Source organism: Lytechinus variegatus, chromosome 6, assembly GCF_018143015.1.
Source record: "Lytechinus variegatus isolate NC3 chromosome 6, Lvar_3.0, whole genome shotgun sequence".
In the NCBI taxonomy this organism is placed as follows: Eukaryota; Metazoa; Echinodermata; class Echinoidea; order Temnopleuroida; family Toxopneustidae; genus Lytechinus; species Lytechinus variegatus.
Genome location: NC_054745.1, coordinates 8,119,388 through 8,134,087, shown reverse-complemented (window position 1 = coordinate 8,134,087; position 14,700 = coordinate 8,119,388). Strand labels below are relative to the sequence as shown.

The 14,700-nt window shown below is 37.2% G+C and overlaps 1 protein-coding gene across 1 annotated transcript in view; it reads left to right on the top strand.

Moving 5' to 3' along the window:
- Window positions 1-14,700, top strand: part of LOC121416954 (prolyl 3-hydroxylase 1-like) — a 62,766-nt gene that overhangs the window by 39,653 nt on the left and 8,413 nt on the right. Inside the window, exons 6-7 of the mRNA XM_041610484.1 lie at window positions 11,112-12,575; window positions 14,446-14,553. Coding sequence (XP_041466418.1) covers window positions 11,112-12,575; window positions 14,446-14,553 — 1,572 coding nt within the window. The remainder of the gene's footprint in view (window positions 1-11,111; window positions 12,576-14,445; window positions 14,554-14,700) is intronic.

Genomic DNA, 14,700 nt, shown 5'->3' with positions numbered 1-14,700 from the left:
TGATCGCCATCCCCCCTCTCCCTCTGTCACCTCATATTGGGCCTACATGTTACAAGAAAAAACATGAATATGGGTCTGTGTTAATTGTTGTAGTAAAGGGGGGGGGGGGGCAAGTGACCCTACTATCTTGTTCCTTTATTTTTGTCTCACCTGCATAGCAGAGTGTGACTATAGGCGCCGCTTTTCCGACGGCGGCGGATGCGGCGGCGTCAACATCAAATCTTAACCTGAGGTTAAGTTTTTGAAATGACATCATAACTTAGAAAGTGTATGGACCTAGTTCATGAAACTTGGCCATAAGGTTAATCAAGTATTACTGAACATCCTATTAGAGTTTCATGTCACATAACCAAGGTCAAAGGTCATTTAGGGTCAATGAACTTAGACCATGTTGGAGGAATCAACATCAAAATCTTAACCTGAGGTTAAGTTTTTGAAATGACGTCATAACTTAGAAAGTATGTGGACCTAGTTCATGAAACTTGGACATAAGCTTAATCAAGTATCACTGAACATCCTGCATGAGTTTTATGTCACATGACCAAGGTCAAAGGTCATTTAGGGTCAATGAACTTTGGCCGAATTGGGGCTATCTGTTGAATTCCCATCATAACTTTGAAAGTTTATGGATCTGATTCATGAAACTTGGACATAATAGTAATCAAGCATCACTGAACATTTTGTGCAAGTTTCAGGTCTCATGATTAAGGTCAAAGGTTATTTAGGGTCAATGAACTTTGGCCGAATTGGGGGTATCTGTTGAATTACCATCATAACTTTGAAAGTTTATGGATCTGATTCATGAAACTTGGACATTAGAGTAATCAAGTATCACTGAACATCCTGTGCGCATTTCAGGTCACATGACCAAGGTCAAAGGTCAATGAACATTGGCCGAATTGGGTGTATCTGTTGAATTACCATCATAACTTTGAAAGTTTATGGATCTGACTCATGAAACTTGGACATAAGAGTAATCAAGTATCACTGAACATCCTGTGCGAGTTTCAGGTCACATGATCAAGGTCAAAGGTCATGTAAGGTCAATGAACTTTGGCCATGTTGGGTGTTTTTTGTTGAATAATTAACCATCATATCTCTGTAAGTTTATTGGTCTAGTTCATAAAAAGTGGACATAATAGTAACCATGTATCACTGAACATCTTGTGCAAGTTAGAGTAGTTTTCAAAGTCAGCACTGCTGCTATATTGAACTGCGTGATGCAGGTGAGACGGCCAGAGGCATTCCACTTGTTTTGTATTTGTTTTGTTTTTGTTTTGTCAGGGAGGTGGGGGGGGGTTCATCCCAGTCCAAACTTTTCTTGCCACCAGCACCCTAGAAAGGCCCAACATTGGATTGTTTCCCTCCATTTGCAAACGATAATGCCATGGCATTCCGGTGGATGAAAACAGTGCTATAAATACATTTTTACAAATTACTTTTCTTTGATGTCTAAGGCTCGAATCTTATTAAATTATATGAAACAAGTAGAATCATGATTTAAACACAGAACCTGTGTAGCAGTCAGACAAATTTAAAGAATGATAAATCCCACCTTTATTGTGTTTCACCAGGTTTTGGCTAAGTCTCCCACCCCCCCACCTTCCCCCCCCCAAAAAAAAAAAATCCCCTTTAAGCCCCCAAGAGCCATGGAAAAAATAATTAAAAAAACCACAAAAATGTAGAGTGGGATTCCGTTAGGAATGGTGAGGCTGGTGAGTGCAAAAAGTACCCCAGAGAGAGAGAGAGAGAGAGAGCAAGAAAAAATCTCTACCCCCCCACCAATAAAAGAAAGGTGTCTTCATCCTGGGCAACTACTGGGGCTGAAGGAGAAGACTAAGCATAGACAGAGTGTAGGGTCTGGGACTGGGAGCTGAATTGTATTCCCATAGGGGGAAACATTTCATGATAAATATTTGGAAAGTTGTCTAAATTTATGAGTTTATGACTCCATAGTTTAGCCCAGAAAAAGGGAAGGTGAAAGAGAGTCAAGGGGGGTATTTCACAAAGTGATTTCCATTGACATATGTTATAAGCTAGTGTAAGCCTTTCTTTTTGACTGGCTTAGAGCAAATAAGTGGGTGAAAACCACCCGTAATACTTTTCTTGAAAGTGCTTCAGAGTTTGCAAGGCATTTTGATGGATTTATAAAACAGCTGTTACAGTTGAAATGGAATAGATATATGTATTTGATTGGTTTAAAACACAGTGCTACTCAGCAAAAAGGCAAAATATAGCCTATAATCTAGGCGCAGACTGCGGCAATTTTTCTTTTCTATTTCATGAGTCTCATGCTGTTTAACCCAAAATGTAAATGATACGTCGTTTTTTTTGTATCAATGAATCAGGGACTTTAAAGGCAACATGTATTCAGACCACTTTCCTCAACCCAAAGGCCTGTATCCTAAAGTGAAGTTTAGTTTAGCTTAGCCCACGGTTTAACCTGTGCTGTTTATATGAAATATTTATGATGAAGAAAAACACTTCTGTTATCATTCCTAGACTGGTGTGAATGATTTGATAGTCAGATTAGTTGATAAATTGGACATGTTATTATAAGATGGTGCTGCACCATCCCGAGTTTGCTTAATATCGAGATTTTAGCCCAGTTGGCCCTCTTCGTGATTAATCTCCAGATTCAAGAAACCCTGTCTCTACCATCCTAAGAAGCGCGATTCCTGCTCGAGCGAGGCATCGTTGCATTATGGTCTGATGCCGTGAATGAATAATCCTGAGTGTGTCTGCACCTACGAAATTAGCGCGATAATTCGTAAAATAACGCACTATTTTGCAAATAATCTCAAGCTGACTTGGGATTGCAATCTCGAGATTAATCGTACAAACTAGCGCGATAATTGTGTCTCCATTGTAAATAAACTCGAGATGATTATTTGCCGGATCAGAAATAGTGTGCTGATTTGAAAACTCGAGATGGTGCAGATGGCCCTATAGACATACCACAATTGGCTATCCATTAAAACGCAATTTAAACCAGAGCTTAATTTTGAATGACGGAATACAGGCCAAAGGGTTTTAATAGCAAACTAGGCGACGAAGGCAATGAGCCTGGTGGGCCCACTTCAACCGTTTTGCTGTGCTCATGATACCCCTTGTGATATTAAGGCGATTACCCCCTCCCCACAGAATGCCTTACACTTCTGTGGTCTAGCTACTGTGTGGAGTAATTTTCCATCTTGAATAGAATTTTCGTCAAATTTGTCTTGGAAATCACATATTGGTTTTGCTACAAAGCATGTTATACCTCTGAAATTCGCATACTGTTTAATTGGAGAGATTTCATGTCATATATAGAGGGCCCAACTCTTCATGCTCCTTATTGATTTAATTCAGACCCTGGCCCATTTCAGGCCCGTTTAAGTTTTGAGCCCACTTGTAAGGGGCCTCCTAGCTTCTTTACAGGCTCAGTAAGTAAAACTGTCTTGCAACTCTATTTTAATGCCCTTTTAGATTTGCCCCCCCAAGCATTTTAGGCCTAATAGGTAAATTAATGAATAAATGAATAAATTAATCAATTGAATGAATGAATAAATAATAAAATTAATTAATTAAACAGTAAATAAATGAATTGATTAATAAATACTTTGATGAATAAATAAATAAAAAGATAAAATGAATGTATGAACGAATGAATGAATAAATGAAATTAGTAAAAATAGACAAAATAACTAAAGAAAATTAATAAGAATAATTGAAAATAAAATAAATCAATGAAAATGTACACTGAATTTTCTAATTGTATTTTCATTTCTGTTTGATGGAAGGCCTATAGGCTATAAGTGTACCAGGCTTTGAAATTAGAAATATTTTTTTTGAGTTGGTCTGTAACTTATTAATTTTTCTAAGGGGCAAAGCCTTGTCAATAGTAAGCATAATTAGTATGTGGTAGGTTAGCCAAATAACTGATGATAAAAGATTGTGTGCTTTGAAAGAGTAAGTTTGCTTTCTATAAGATTGTTTTCATATGGATGCAATATTTTTAGCTGTAAATACATCATGTTTTTGCAACAAAGAATCTTTTTGAAATTTCTTTATTTTGTTGTGTTATTGTGATTTGCATTTATGATGTGTATTTTAAGTACATACATGTACATGTTTTTTTTTCTTAAAATTTATTGTGTGTGTGTGATGTAAAGTATTAATTGTAAAAAAATTCAGAGGTTCTTAAAACTGTCATTACGGTTACACTTTGTAACTTCGAAGGTTCATTCGTAAATTCAAAGGTTCTTTATTCCGAAGGTACGTAAAATCCAAAACACATTAATTGCCTATACCTCGATGTTCGTTAATCCGAAAACGTAAAAGGGTTCGTTAATCCAAACATTTGTGGCGTTATTACGAAGGCTCGTTATTCCGAAGGCTCGATAATCCGAAAACGAATTAATGTTCGTTAATCATTTCGTTTTCGGACTAACAAACCTGTGGAACTACAAACCTCATTTCGTTTTCAGATTAATGAACCTTCAGAATTACGAACCTCACTATGTTTTCGGACTAACAAACTTTCGGAATTACGAACTTCATTTCTTTTTCAGACTAACGAACCTTCAGAATATCCGAACCTTCGAAATAGCGGAACCTTCGGAATAATGATCCTTCGGAATTACGAATGTATGCGGTAATTACCTGGGTTTGTTGCATAAAAGTTATTATTACTATGGTAATTTTGCTGTCCAGTTGCAAACTACAGGATAACAAACAAATCAACACTGAGGGTTCCAAAGCCTGAAATTTTGGGTAAAAAAATTGACAAGCAAAAAAAAAAAGATTATCAACCAAAATTTAGAGGGGGACCACCAATTTTTTTGAAAAACCTCAAATTTAGGGGGGGGGGGGGGGGTCAGGACCCCGCTTCCGCTGCCTATGTTTACGTATGTGAAAAGTAATATTATCTTGCCAGTGTTTGTGCAAGTTGAATCTACGCCAATATGGTTGCCATTTTTCCCTTACAACTCTTTTCAATATTTCTGTTGTTTCAATGTTTAGTACTGCAATGTGTAGAAATTCATACTACATGTATGTTTTCAACTAATATTTTGTTTTTCCTGTGTAGAGTGTGGCACATTATAAGTGGTAAATTTACAGTGCACTATGTACTATTCCAGTGTTTGTTGTACTTGTAAAAAAATATTAAGTGTGCGTTTAAGTTAATAACAGCCTTTTTGTCAGATAGATTATCATATTATCATTGTTAAATCCCCCTTTTAATAGAGACTGTCCAATAGATGACAGAATTTCTGTATTTTGTGTCAGAAAATTCACATTTTTGTAATGATGAGTTTTATGTTTCATCAGAGTATTTGGAAATTATTGTTTGTGAGTTGTGAGATTGGCAAAGAAATTAGAACATGAAGATATTTTTAAACAAATATTGAGTTGTTTTGTGATTTTTTTTTTGATTGATAAGATGATTTTTTTACAGATCTATTAATACCCCTTTAATGAATTCATTGATTCAGATCAGGGCCCGGTCTTACAAAGAGTTATGGTTGATCCAATTAATATCAAGTATATGGAAATCCATCCAGGATGCCATAATTTTGTTTCTTCAGGAAATTTGTACAATGTCCAAAGTTTAAAGGACAAGTCCATATCAATAAAAAGTTGATGTGAATAAAAAGAGAAAGATCCAACAAGTACAACAATGAAAATTTCATCAAAATCGGATGTAAAATAAGAAAGTTATGACATTTTAAAGTTTCGCTTAATTCTACAAAATAGTTAAATGCACATCCCAGCCAGTATGCACATGAGGGAACTGATGACATCACTCACTATTTCTTTTTTATTTTATTATATGAAATATGAAATATTCTAATTTTCTCCTCATTGTCCTGTGAAACAAAGTTTTATATTGGTCTGAACATGTGGAATTACTATGTAACATTTTATGGTTCAGTCAAGTTGGCCCTTATTGTCAAATCTGTAAAAAAAATGAAATATTGTATAATTCAATCAATAAAAAACAAAAATAGGAAGGGACATCATTGATTCTCTCATTTGCATGTGACTAAATTGTGCATATAAAGTGAAAAAAAGCAAAACTTTTAAATGTCATAACTTTCTTAATTTTCATCTGATTTTGATGAGATTTTCAGCATTATGCTTATCTGATTTTCCTTTATTGATTCAAATCAACTTTTTTTTTCCTGAGGTGGACTTGACCTTTAACTCTTCATGCGTTCACCTGTAAACCCCCTGTGTGTTGCATTATTTTAGCAGTGATCCCCTCTACGCAGTATAATACACTACCAATATTTAGAGTGCCATAACTTTTTATCTGATCATTTTGAAAGAAAATGATCTATAGTATAGAGATCAGTGGGGGTTACTAGTAAAGATACAATAAAGTGGTGTTTGAAAGAGAATATATCAAGGAACCCCAGTAGTATGAACAAAAATGAGATGAATATTCATGGTACATCTATAAGCCAAGGCACGCTCCAGGGCATGCAATTGTTCAGAAAACAATGGGACAAGGAACGTCTATGGGAAATGTGTGGTTGTGCAAAAATGCGAACGAAACACGCCTACGGATGTGCAATAATGCGAACGTAAGGCATGAAGATTGTTGAATGTACATGTAAGTGTCTAGAAAATGTTTTGAACAAATTTGCACTTCAGATGTTCGCTTTGCTGACTGTCCCGAGTTGTCATGTCTTTTGTCTGACATTCAGGCACTGCACTGACGTTGCCATAGCCACAGTATTTCCTCGCAGCACTCACGGATACAATTGGTGTTTCTGAGCTGCGCTTTTCTGGGTCCCGTCTTACAAAGAGTTAAGATTGATCTGATCAACCACAACTATGGACAGCCAGCAATGTCAACATCTGAAATGCAAATTTGGTCCAAATATTTTCAAGATGTATATTCATACATTCATCATTCTCTTGAAGACTCAGTGTGATTCTCTTTCTGCTAAGGAGATTGTGCAAATTTCGGTATGGATGGATTTCTATACAGTTGAGATTGATTGGATCAGTCGTAACTCTTGTAAGACCCTTATCCATGCTTTTTTTATCCATATGAGGACTATTTGAGGGTGACGTGTCGTAGTATCCATGGGTTTAATGGTATTGAACAGTATAGCTGATTTGATTTTAATGGATACAATATGAAGTAGGATGTACATAGTAGACATGCTACAATGATGAATATTAGATAGAGAGAGAGATGATGGATAGATGGATGGATGGATGGATAAATAGATGGATGGATGGATGGATGGATAGATAGATGGATGGATGGATAGAGAGAGAAGACGGTGCTGCACCAGCCTCGAGATTGTAGCCCGATCAGCCCTTTTTGCAATTAATGTCGAGATTCAAGAAACCCCATCTCCACCAGCGCAAAAAGAGCAATTCATGCTCCTGCAGTCCTGAGTGTGTCTGTTTTGCAAATTAGCGGGATACTTAGTAAATAGCAAGCTATTTTTCAAATAATTTAAGTTGACTTGGGATTGTAATCTCGAGATTAATCCAGCGAACCATCCCGATGATTGAGTCTCCATTGCAAATAATCTTGAGATTTTTCAGATCGGGATAATTTGCTGGATCAGAAATAGTGTGATTATTTGAAAACTCGGGCTGGTGCAGACGGACCTAGAGAGAGAGGGGGGGGGGGGGTGGGCTTTAGTATCATAACATAATTCATTGAAAGATGGGCACTTTTCCACCAAATGTTCACAAAATGAAAAAAAATATTTAGTAAAATCAAAAGTAATACATTACTCTATGTACAGTGAAGAGGTCCATATAAGAAAGAGGGAGAGAGAGAAAGAGGTGATAGAGATACGTAATGGGATTGAGAGTGTGTAGAATAAGCCTCAGGGCCTATTCTGGGCCTATTCTCACAAGTAAATGAGATTGATACAATCAATATCAAACATTGATTTCACATATTCTTCATCTGGTATGAGATGGAACTATGATCAAAACAAAGATGCATGCATTCAAATATTGTCATACATTATGCACAGCAGGACACATTCCAAGCGATCACATGCATTCAATCTAATGGCATCGATGGGTTTTCACTCGTGTTGCAACAAATACATAATAATTGATTGATTGATTGCAACTTTATCTCATTTATTGGTGCAACAAAGCCCTGCGGAGCATTTCATGAACGACAGTTACTATGGTAACAGTGCCTCTCAGCCAATCATAATCAAGGAAAGGTGTCAGATCTGTTATCACTTGTCAAAAAAAATGTTAAAGCTTGTGTATAGTTTTGGTAAATCCACCAAAATGCACCTATCACTATTCCAATTCATTGCTAGCTATTATGAATGGATATGCCCTATAACAGTTATGATGTGGAGGATATGAAATGAAAATGTGTTTTACAGGATAAATTTTGCGATTTTACATGGAAATTTAACTTGATCGGGTCACACGATCAAATTAAAATATCTGTGTGTTTTTGTCTTTCAATTAATTCCTATTCCAAATCATGGAATGGGCTGAAACTTTCAAGATATGTTCTTTGTAACTTTTGGATATCTAATCACTAAATTTATAAGATAAGTGCTTGAATGCCCATTTTTTTAATTTAAAACAAGCATCGCAGAGAGAGGGCGCTATATATCCAAGATTTGAATATTTGAAATTTTCTCAGAGAAGTGCAGTTGGAAAAATATCAAAACGGTCTCTACGCTTCAGTAAGACTGTCATATTAGATGATATTCGATTATCAATCACATTATTGACCCTTTACCAAAGCTATACACAGGCTTTAATGCAACGCTACCCAGATTTGAGTGGGAGTCGACAATAATATGACGCATAACAAATTATGCATTGGTCTGATAATGTTTTGTTTTGGAAGACAATATATGTACCTAACTTTTTGATAAACTTATTGTAACTTGGGTATAACCTTCCTCTTGGGATAAAGTTTGGCCATGTAGAAAAACAGAAGGAAAAGGCCAGTCAGTGAAAAATATCTTTTTGATTTTGATTTATTGTTTCACATTCCACAAAAATATACATTTTGAACATATGAGAAGTTGATGACAAAAAAATATGTAATTGCAGTGGTTTACAAGGAAATACAATGTTGTGAAATATGAGAAAAAAGAGAAAAAATAAACAAGCATTATTCTGATAAATTCTTTGAAATTGGATGTGAAATATGAAAGTCACGAGAGTTATAAATTTTGCTTATTTTCTCTCATTCTAGTTGTATAAACAACATATACATGTATGAGAGTTAATGATGTAAGCCACTCACATTTCTTTTGAATTTCATTGTTTCATAACAATTGACAATACTGTAAAAACGCTGTTTAAAATTTTAAGGATGTTGTTTAAGCCTGTCACTCTAACAACTACTGTTCAAACTTTTAAACAGCTGTTTAAACTTATTAAACAGTTGTTTGAACTTTTTTAATAAGTTGTTTGAAAAGTTTAAGCAATTACAAAAAAGTCTAAACAACCTGTTGTGAAAGTGACAGGCTTAAACAGCTTGCTATTTTTTTTTACTGTGAACACTTCAATTTTGCAGATTTGCTAATAGGAGGCTTTTCATCAAACTATAGTCTCTTATGTCAATGGCAATCCTATAATTCAAGGGGGGGGGGGGGGGTCAAACTTTGTAATTGCGTTAAAGGAGATTAGAAATACAAAAGAAGTAGTGAGTGGATGGCATCATCAGTTCCCCAGTTACATTTTGGCCGAATGTTCATATATCATGTTATGTGAAAATCAGTGACATTTTAAGATGTCATAACTTTCTTATTTTACATGTGATTTTCATTAAATTTATAGTGTTATATGTGTTTTTGTTTTTCATTCTTAAATTAAACATTTTTTTTGGGGGGGTGGGAGGTGGAATTCACCTTAAGTATTTTAAGTCTTAAAAGATCGCTGAATAACATGCCTTAAAGTCTTTTTCTCTGAGTCTCTCTCCTATCAGTGTCCATTTATGGAGGGAGCCCTCTCTAGACCAAGGAAGGAAAGGCCGGGCCAATTAAAACAAAAGCCGTAAGTCCTTTCTTTCCATAAAGTTTTTTTTTCTTATTTTATCTAAAAATGATCAAACCTTCAAAGATATACCATGCTTCCAAATGAAATAGTGTGTCTAGAAATTCTGCTTTTCTTTGGAATCTAGCAGATTTAAGAAATCATAAAATGCTATTATAAGCTTGCTTTAAAGAGAAATTCCAGTAGTTGCAGTAAACACTGATTTCATGAGACAGTCTGTAAAAAAAAAGGCTTAATTGTCAGTACATCATCGAGGATCTAGATCTGACTGGTACCGTTACATTAACTGAACTTTGTGAAATCTTGAAATATGCGCTGAAAAATGTTCACACTGAAGATCCCCAACACAGATAAGCGCACGTGGGACAATGTATAATTATTGCTTAGAGCGTCGGGCCCGACGCTCTACCCGAATCCTGTGCTTATTTGCTGATTTCTCAGCAATTACACAATTTCTTCCAGAATTCTTTGGCACATGCATTTTATTTTATACAAACAGACACTTCGGCGGTCATTTCATTGGATTCTGTATGAACTCATTTTGATGTTGTTACCAAAACTGGAATTTACCTTTAAACGTACAGAGGATTTTAGTTCATATTTCAAGAAACAGAGAGAGGAGAAAGACTTTAGGGCTTTTGTGAGAATTTATTTGTGTTGTCTTTTGTATCATTAAAGATTTATTTTATTGTGACTAACATCAGCTAAGCAGTTTGTCTGCATATATAACAAGAAAGAAAAAAAAGTTATGAATGAGTATTCTATTTTTATGTTTCAGACTCCTTCTTTATGTTGTGTGTTGTCTTTTTAATGCATGATCTTGAGATGAACAAATTGGCGATGCGTTGCTTTACACAACTGAGGATTCTAGTGCAATTTTCAGTAAAAATTATTTTTTTGTCCAAAAAGACATATTCTAATTGAATTTCAGACTGGTTATCTTTTCGTTTTTCTAATGTTGCATCAATACTTTTCTGTGAATTTATTTGAAATTTCTTTCTGATTTCTTATCCCTAGTAGGTCTATTAACAATAACAGTGTTCATTAGGGTGATCAAAGGTATAATAACTTTTTATTCTGTTTTGTCTTTTCCTATTATTTGACAGTTCTTGTATCCTGATAAGGACCTTGATGTCGAGGATGAGAAAGGCCCGGACTATCTCGGGGCTGAGCCCATCGACCCCAACGAGGTCAACCTTAAGAACGACGAGACCCGGACGGAGGAGGGGGACGACGATGACGCGTTGATCAAGAGCGCGCGGGAGACAATAGCCCACGAGACGGAGCCAGGTTCTGCCAAGTACTCCCGGGATCTCAACGGCAATGGAGATGCGGAGTATCCTCAGGGAGGAGGCGGAGGCAGCGGTGGTGGTGGTGGAGAGGTGAGGAGCAAGATTCTTAACGGGATGAAGAAGGTCATGCAGAGCATCATGGGTTCCACGGAAGAAGAGAGCGAAAGGCTCCTGGTCCAGCTCGCCAAGGATCCAAACTCGGTGGATGCCAAGGAGAAGATCAGGGTGGCCATCGAGAAAATGATGTCCACCGAGAACGCCGACAAAGCCCTCCCCCGGGAACAGCTGAAGAAGATGATGAAGGGCTTGACTCAAGGGTTGCTGATGGATGATGCCACTGTGAAGGATGGAGTGGACAGGAAAGAAAACTTTGACCCTGTCGCGGTGGAGACGGAGAAGAAGGTGTTGGTGTTTCCGAGTGAATTAGAAGGTAGGTTGCTTGATGATAAGGATTATGATCCGATGAAGGGGCTGGATCGGAAAGAGTACTTTGATTGGGTTAACCCTCCAGGATTTGAGGCCGGTGCTCCCGGGTCACCTGAAGCAGATGAAGAGCAAGAGGAGGGGGTCGATGATGTTGACATTGGTTACCATGCCGATAATGACGAAGATGATGAGAACCTCGCTGACAGAGAATATTACCCCTCTGATGAGGATACTGGTAACGGTGACGACGTACAGGAGGAGTTTTGCTTGTTTGGGAAAGATTGCAAAGACACTGGCAACCAGCGAACACAATACTATGAAAAACAGCAAACAGATTCTGAACAATTAGAAACAAAAGATGAATTTGAGAGACATGAACTGGAGGTTGAGCGTAACCATGGTGATGAGAATACTCTGGAAGAGGAAACAGATGACGGAGAGAAGAAGAGAGAAGAGGACCACAGGGAAACAGAGGAAAGCAAAGATAGAATGAAGAGAAGAGAACGTAATGGAGAAGAAGACGAACAGATGGAAAAAGAAGGAGAACATGGGGACGAAGGGGAAGAAAATTTCAGCAGAGATGAAGATGACAGAGAAGACGACCGATATCTCAATGAAGAAGGGGAAGAGGTGGAAGAAGAATCAGACTGGAGTTGCGATGACGATGACGGAGAATGCCCTGAAGAGGACGAAGAGGAGGTCGAGTGGTACTACAAGCCTCGAGACCTAACCCCTTCTGAGAGAAAGGTCCAAGAAGTCCTCGATGGGGATGTCTCCAACGAGACTCAGAAGTGGATGAGCGAGATGATGAAGATTGATGAGAACGCTTACTTTCTCTTGAACGATCTACCGGTGAGTATATTCAACCCTGACATACTTAAGGACCTATTCATCCCCCATTAAATTACCAACTTGTCCACTCACCACATGGTCTACCTTCATTTAGTCTAATGCCATTCCATCCATGTACATTTTGTCTATCAACCATTTGGTCCAGTAACCATTTGGTGCAATCATCACTTCATCTAATCACCAGTTCGTCTGTGACCATTTCGTCTCATAACCAGTTTGTGCAATATTTGTTTTGTTTTCATTTATTTTTGTCCAATAAACAAATCTAATAAGACCAAATGGTATGTGGACTAACTAGCTATTGGACCAATTGGCTATTAGAAGAAACGGCAATTAGACCATGTGGATATTGGACGAACTGATGCTGATGGTAGACGAAATGATAGTAGACGAATTGGCATTGGACCAAATGAAAATAACCCCCCCCCTCAGCTGAGCCTCTAGATCTATGCCGTCGATCGCGAAATCGCGCCAAAACTTGTATCGGACATAATCTACAAAATTTTGTATTAACCTATTTCATGCCAATTGCTATTAATTGATTAAGCGAAATCCATTTAGACCAGCAAAACTAAAAACAAACATAAATTATGATTTTTGGTTGAAAACGCAATTGACTTTCTACATGAAATTACGTTATTGAGCAATTTTTGGTCTGACACGCACTTACAAAATGTTGTGTAATTTCAGAACCGCTTACCCGGGCATCGTAAATTTGGTCTCATAAGATGCGCAAGACAAAGTAAAAAGTCAGCGAGCGGCGCGGTCAAAAAATTTCACGCAGCGAAAATGTTGCGAAAATAGTTGGGGGTCTCCGAGGCCCCCCTCCTCCAGCCTAGATAGGGTTAACCCTAAATCTCCCGGGGTATTTTGATTCTTGTCATTCCCGGGGGGGAATGCCATTATGGCCCCCCTTAAGATCTCGGCCGCCGATCGCGCGAGTGACGCAAAAATTTGCACGCTGGTAGTGTGCGATGTAATCTACAAGGCTGTATGGTAAAATTTTCCAAAATAATGAGATTTTATTTTATATGAATTAATTATGCCAATTCATGCATAAATCATACTTTTTGCTCTAAATCACTAAATAAAGCTCCTAGAATGCTAATTTTTGGTAAAAATTTTCTTTGTAGCATTCTTAACAATTGTAATTCAAAAAAAACTTTGGTTTGGAAATAAATTTCTTATGTATTTTATTGTTTTATGAATTTCTTATGTATTTCTTTGTTTTTTTACTTTTTGTTTTTTATTGTTTTTTCAATGGAAATTGTTCCAGACATAATTCTGATCATAAACAAGGCAAAATTAATTAAGTTTAATCAGTAAAAGTAGAAATAATGATACATTTATGAATTTTGGCTAAATACGCAATTTGCATTGGATTTGTACATGAAATCACGTTTATGAGCAATTTTGGGTCTGACATGCACTTGCATAATGTTGCGTAATGTCGTAACCGCGTACCCGGGCGTCACAAATTTGGTCTCAAAATTTGCGCGAGACTTGAATGTAAAAAGTCAGTGAGCTGCGAGGTGAAAAAATTTCGCGCAGCAGATATATCGCGAAAATTGTTGAGGGGGGGGGGGCCATTATGGCCCCCCCGGGAGAATTAGGGTTAAGCGACGTTACCAGTGGTGTGCTATCCGTTACGAACGCCACGGTTGACTTTTTGTTACAGAGCATGAATGTTTTTTAACTGTTCAAATTTTGCTATGATCAAGACTTGCCACGACTGATCCGATATGATCCCTATGATGACTACACGGTTGAGACCTCCATTACATTTGTGGCACGAATCGTGTCGGTGGGAACTCGGTATCAGACATTAAAGTTATTCCAATTTCTCTCCTTCAAAATATAATCCTCATAGGATCTAGATGTGATAATGACAGACAAGCAGTTGAATGGTTCGAACCGCGTGGTCGCTGACGGGCTAGCCGCCGACCAGGAATGCGGAACCCTACTCCAACTTTTAGATGTAAGTTATATTATTGGATGGTTCAGAATTGAGTTCCAGAAATTTTCCAAGAGTTAAGGGCAAATATTTTATGAAGTGCAAATGAATGGAATATTGGCCCTAACGAGTGGAATATTTCTGGTCTTCCGTGGTTCATATAAAGCAATC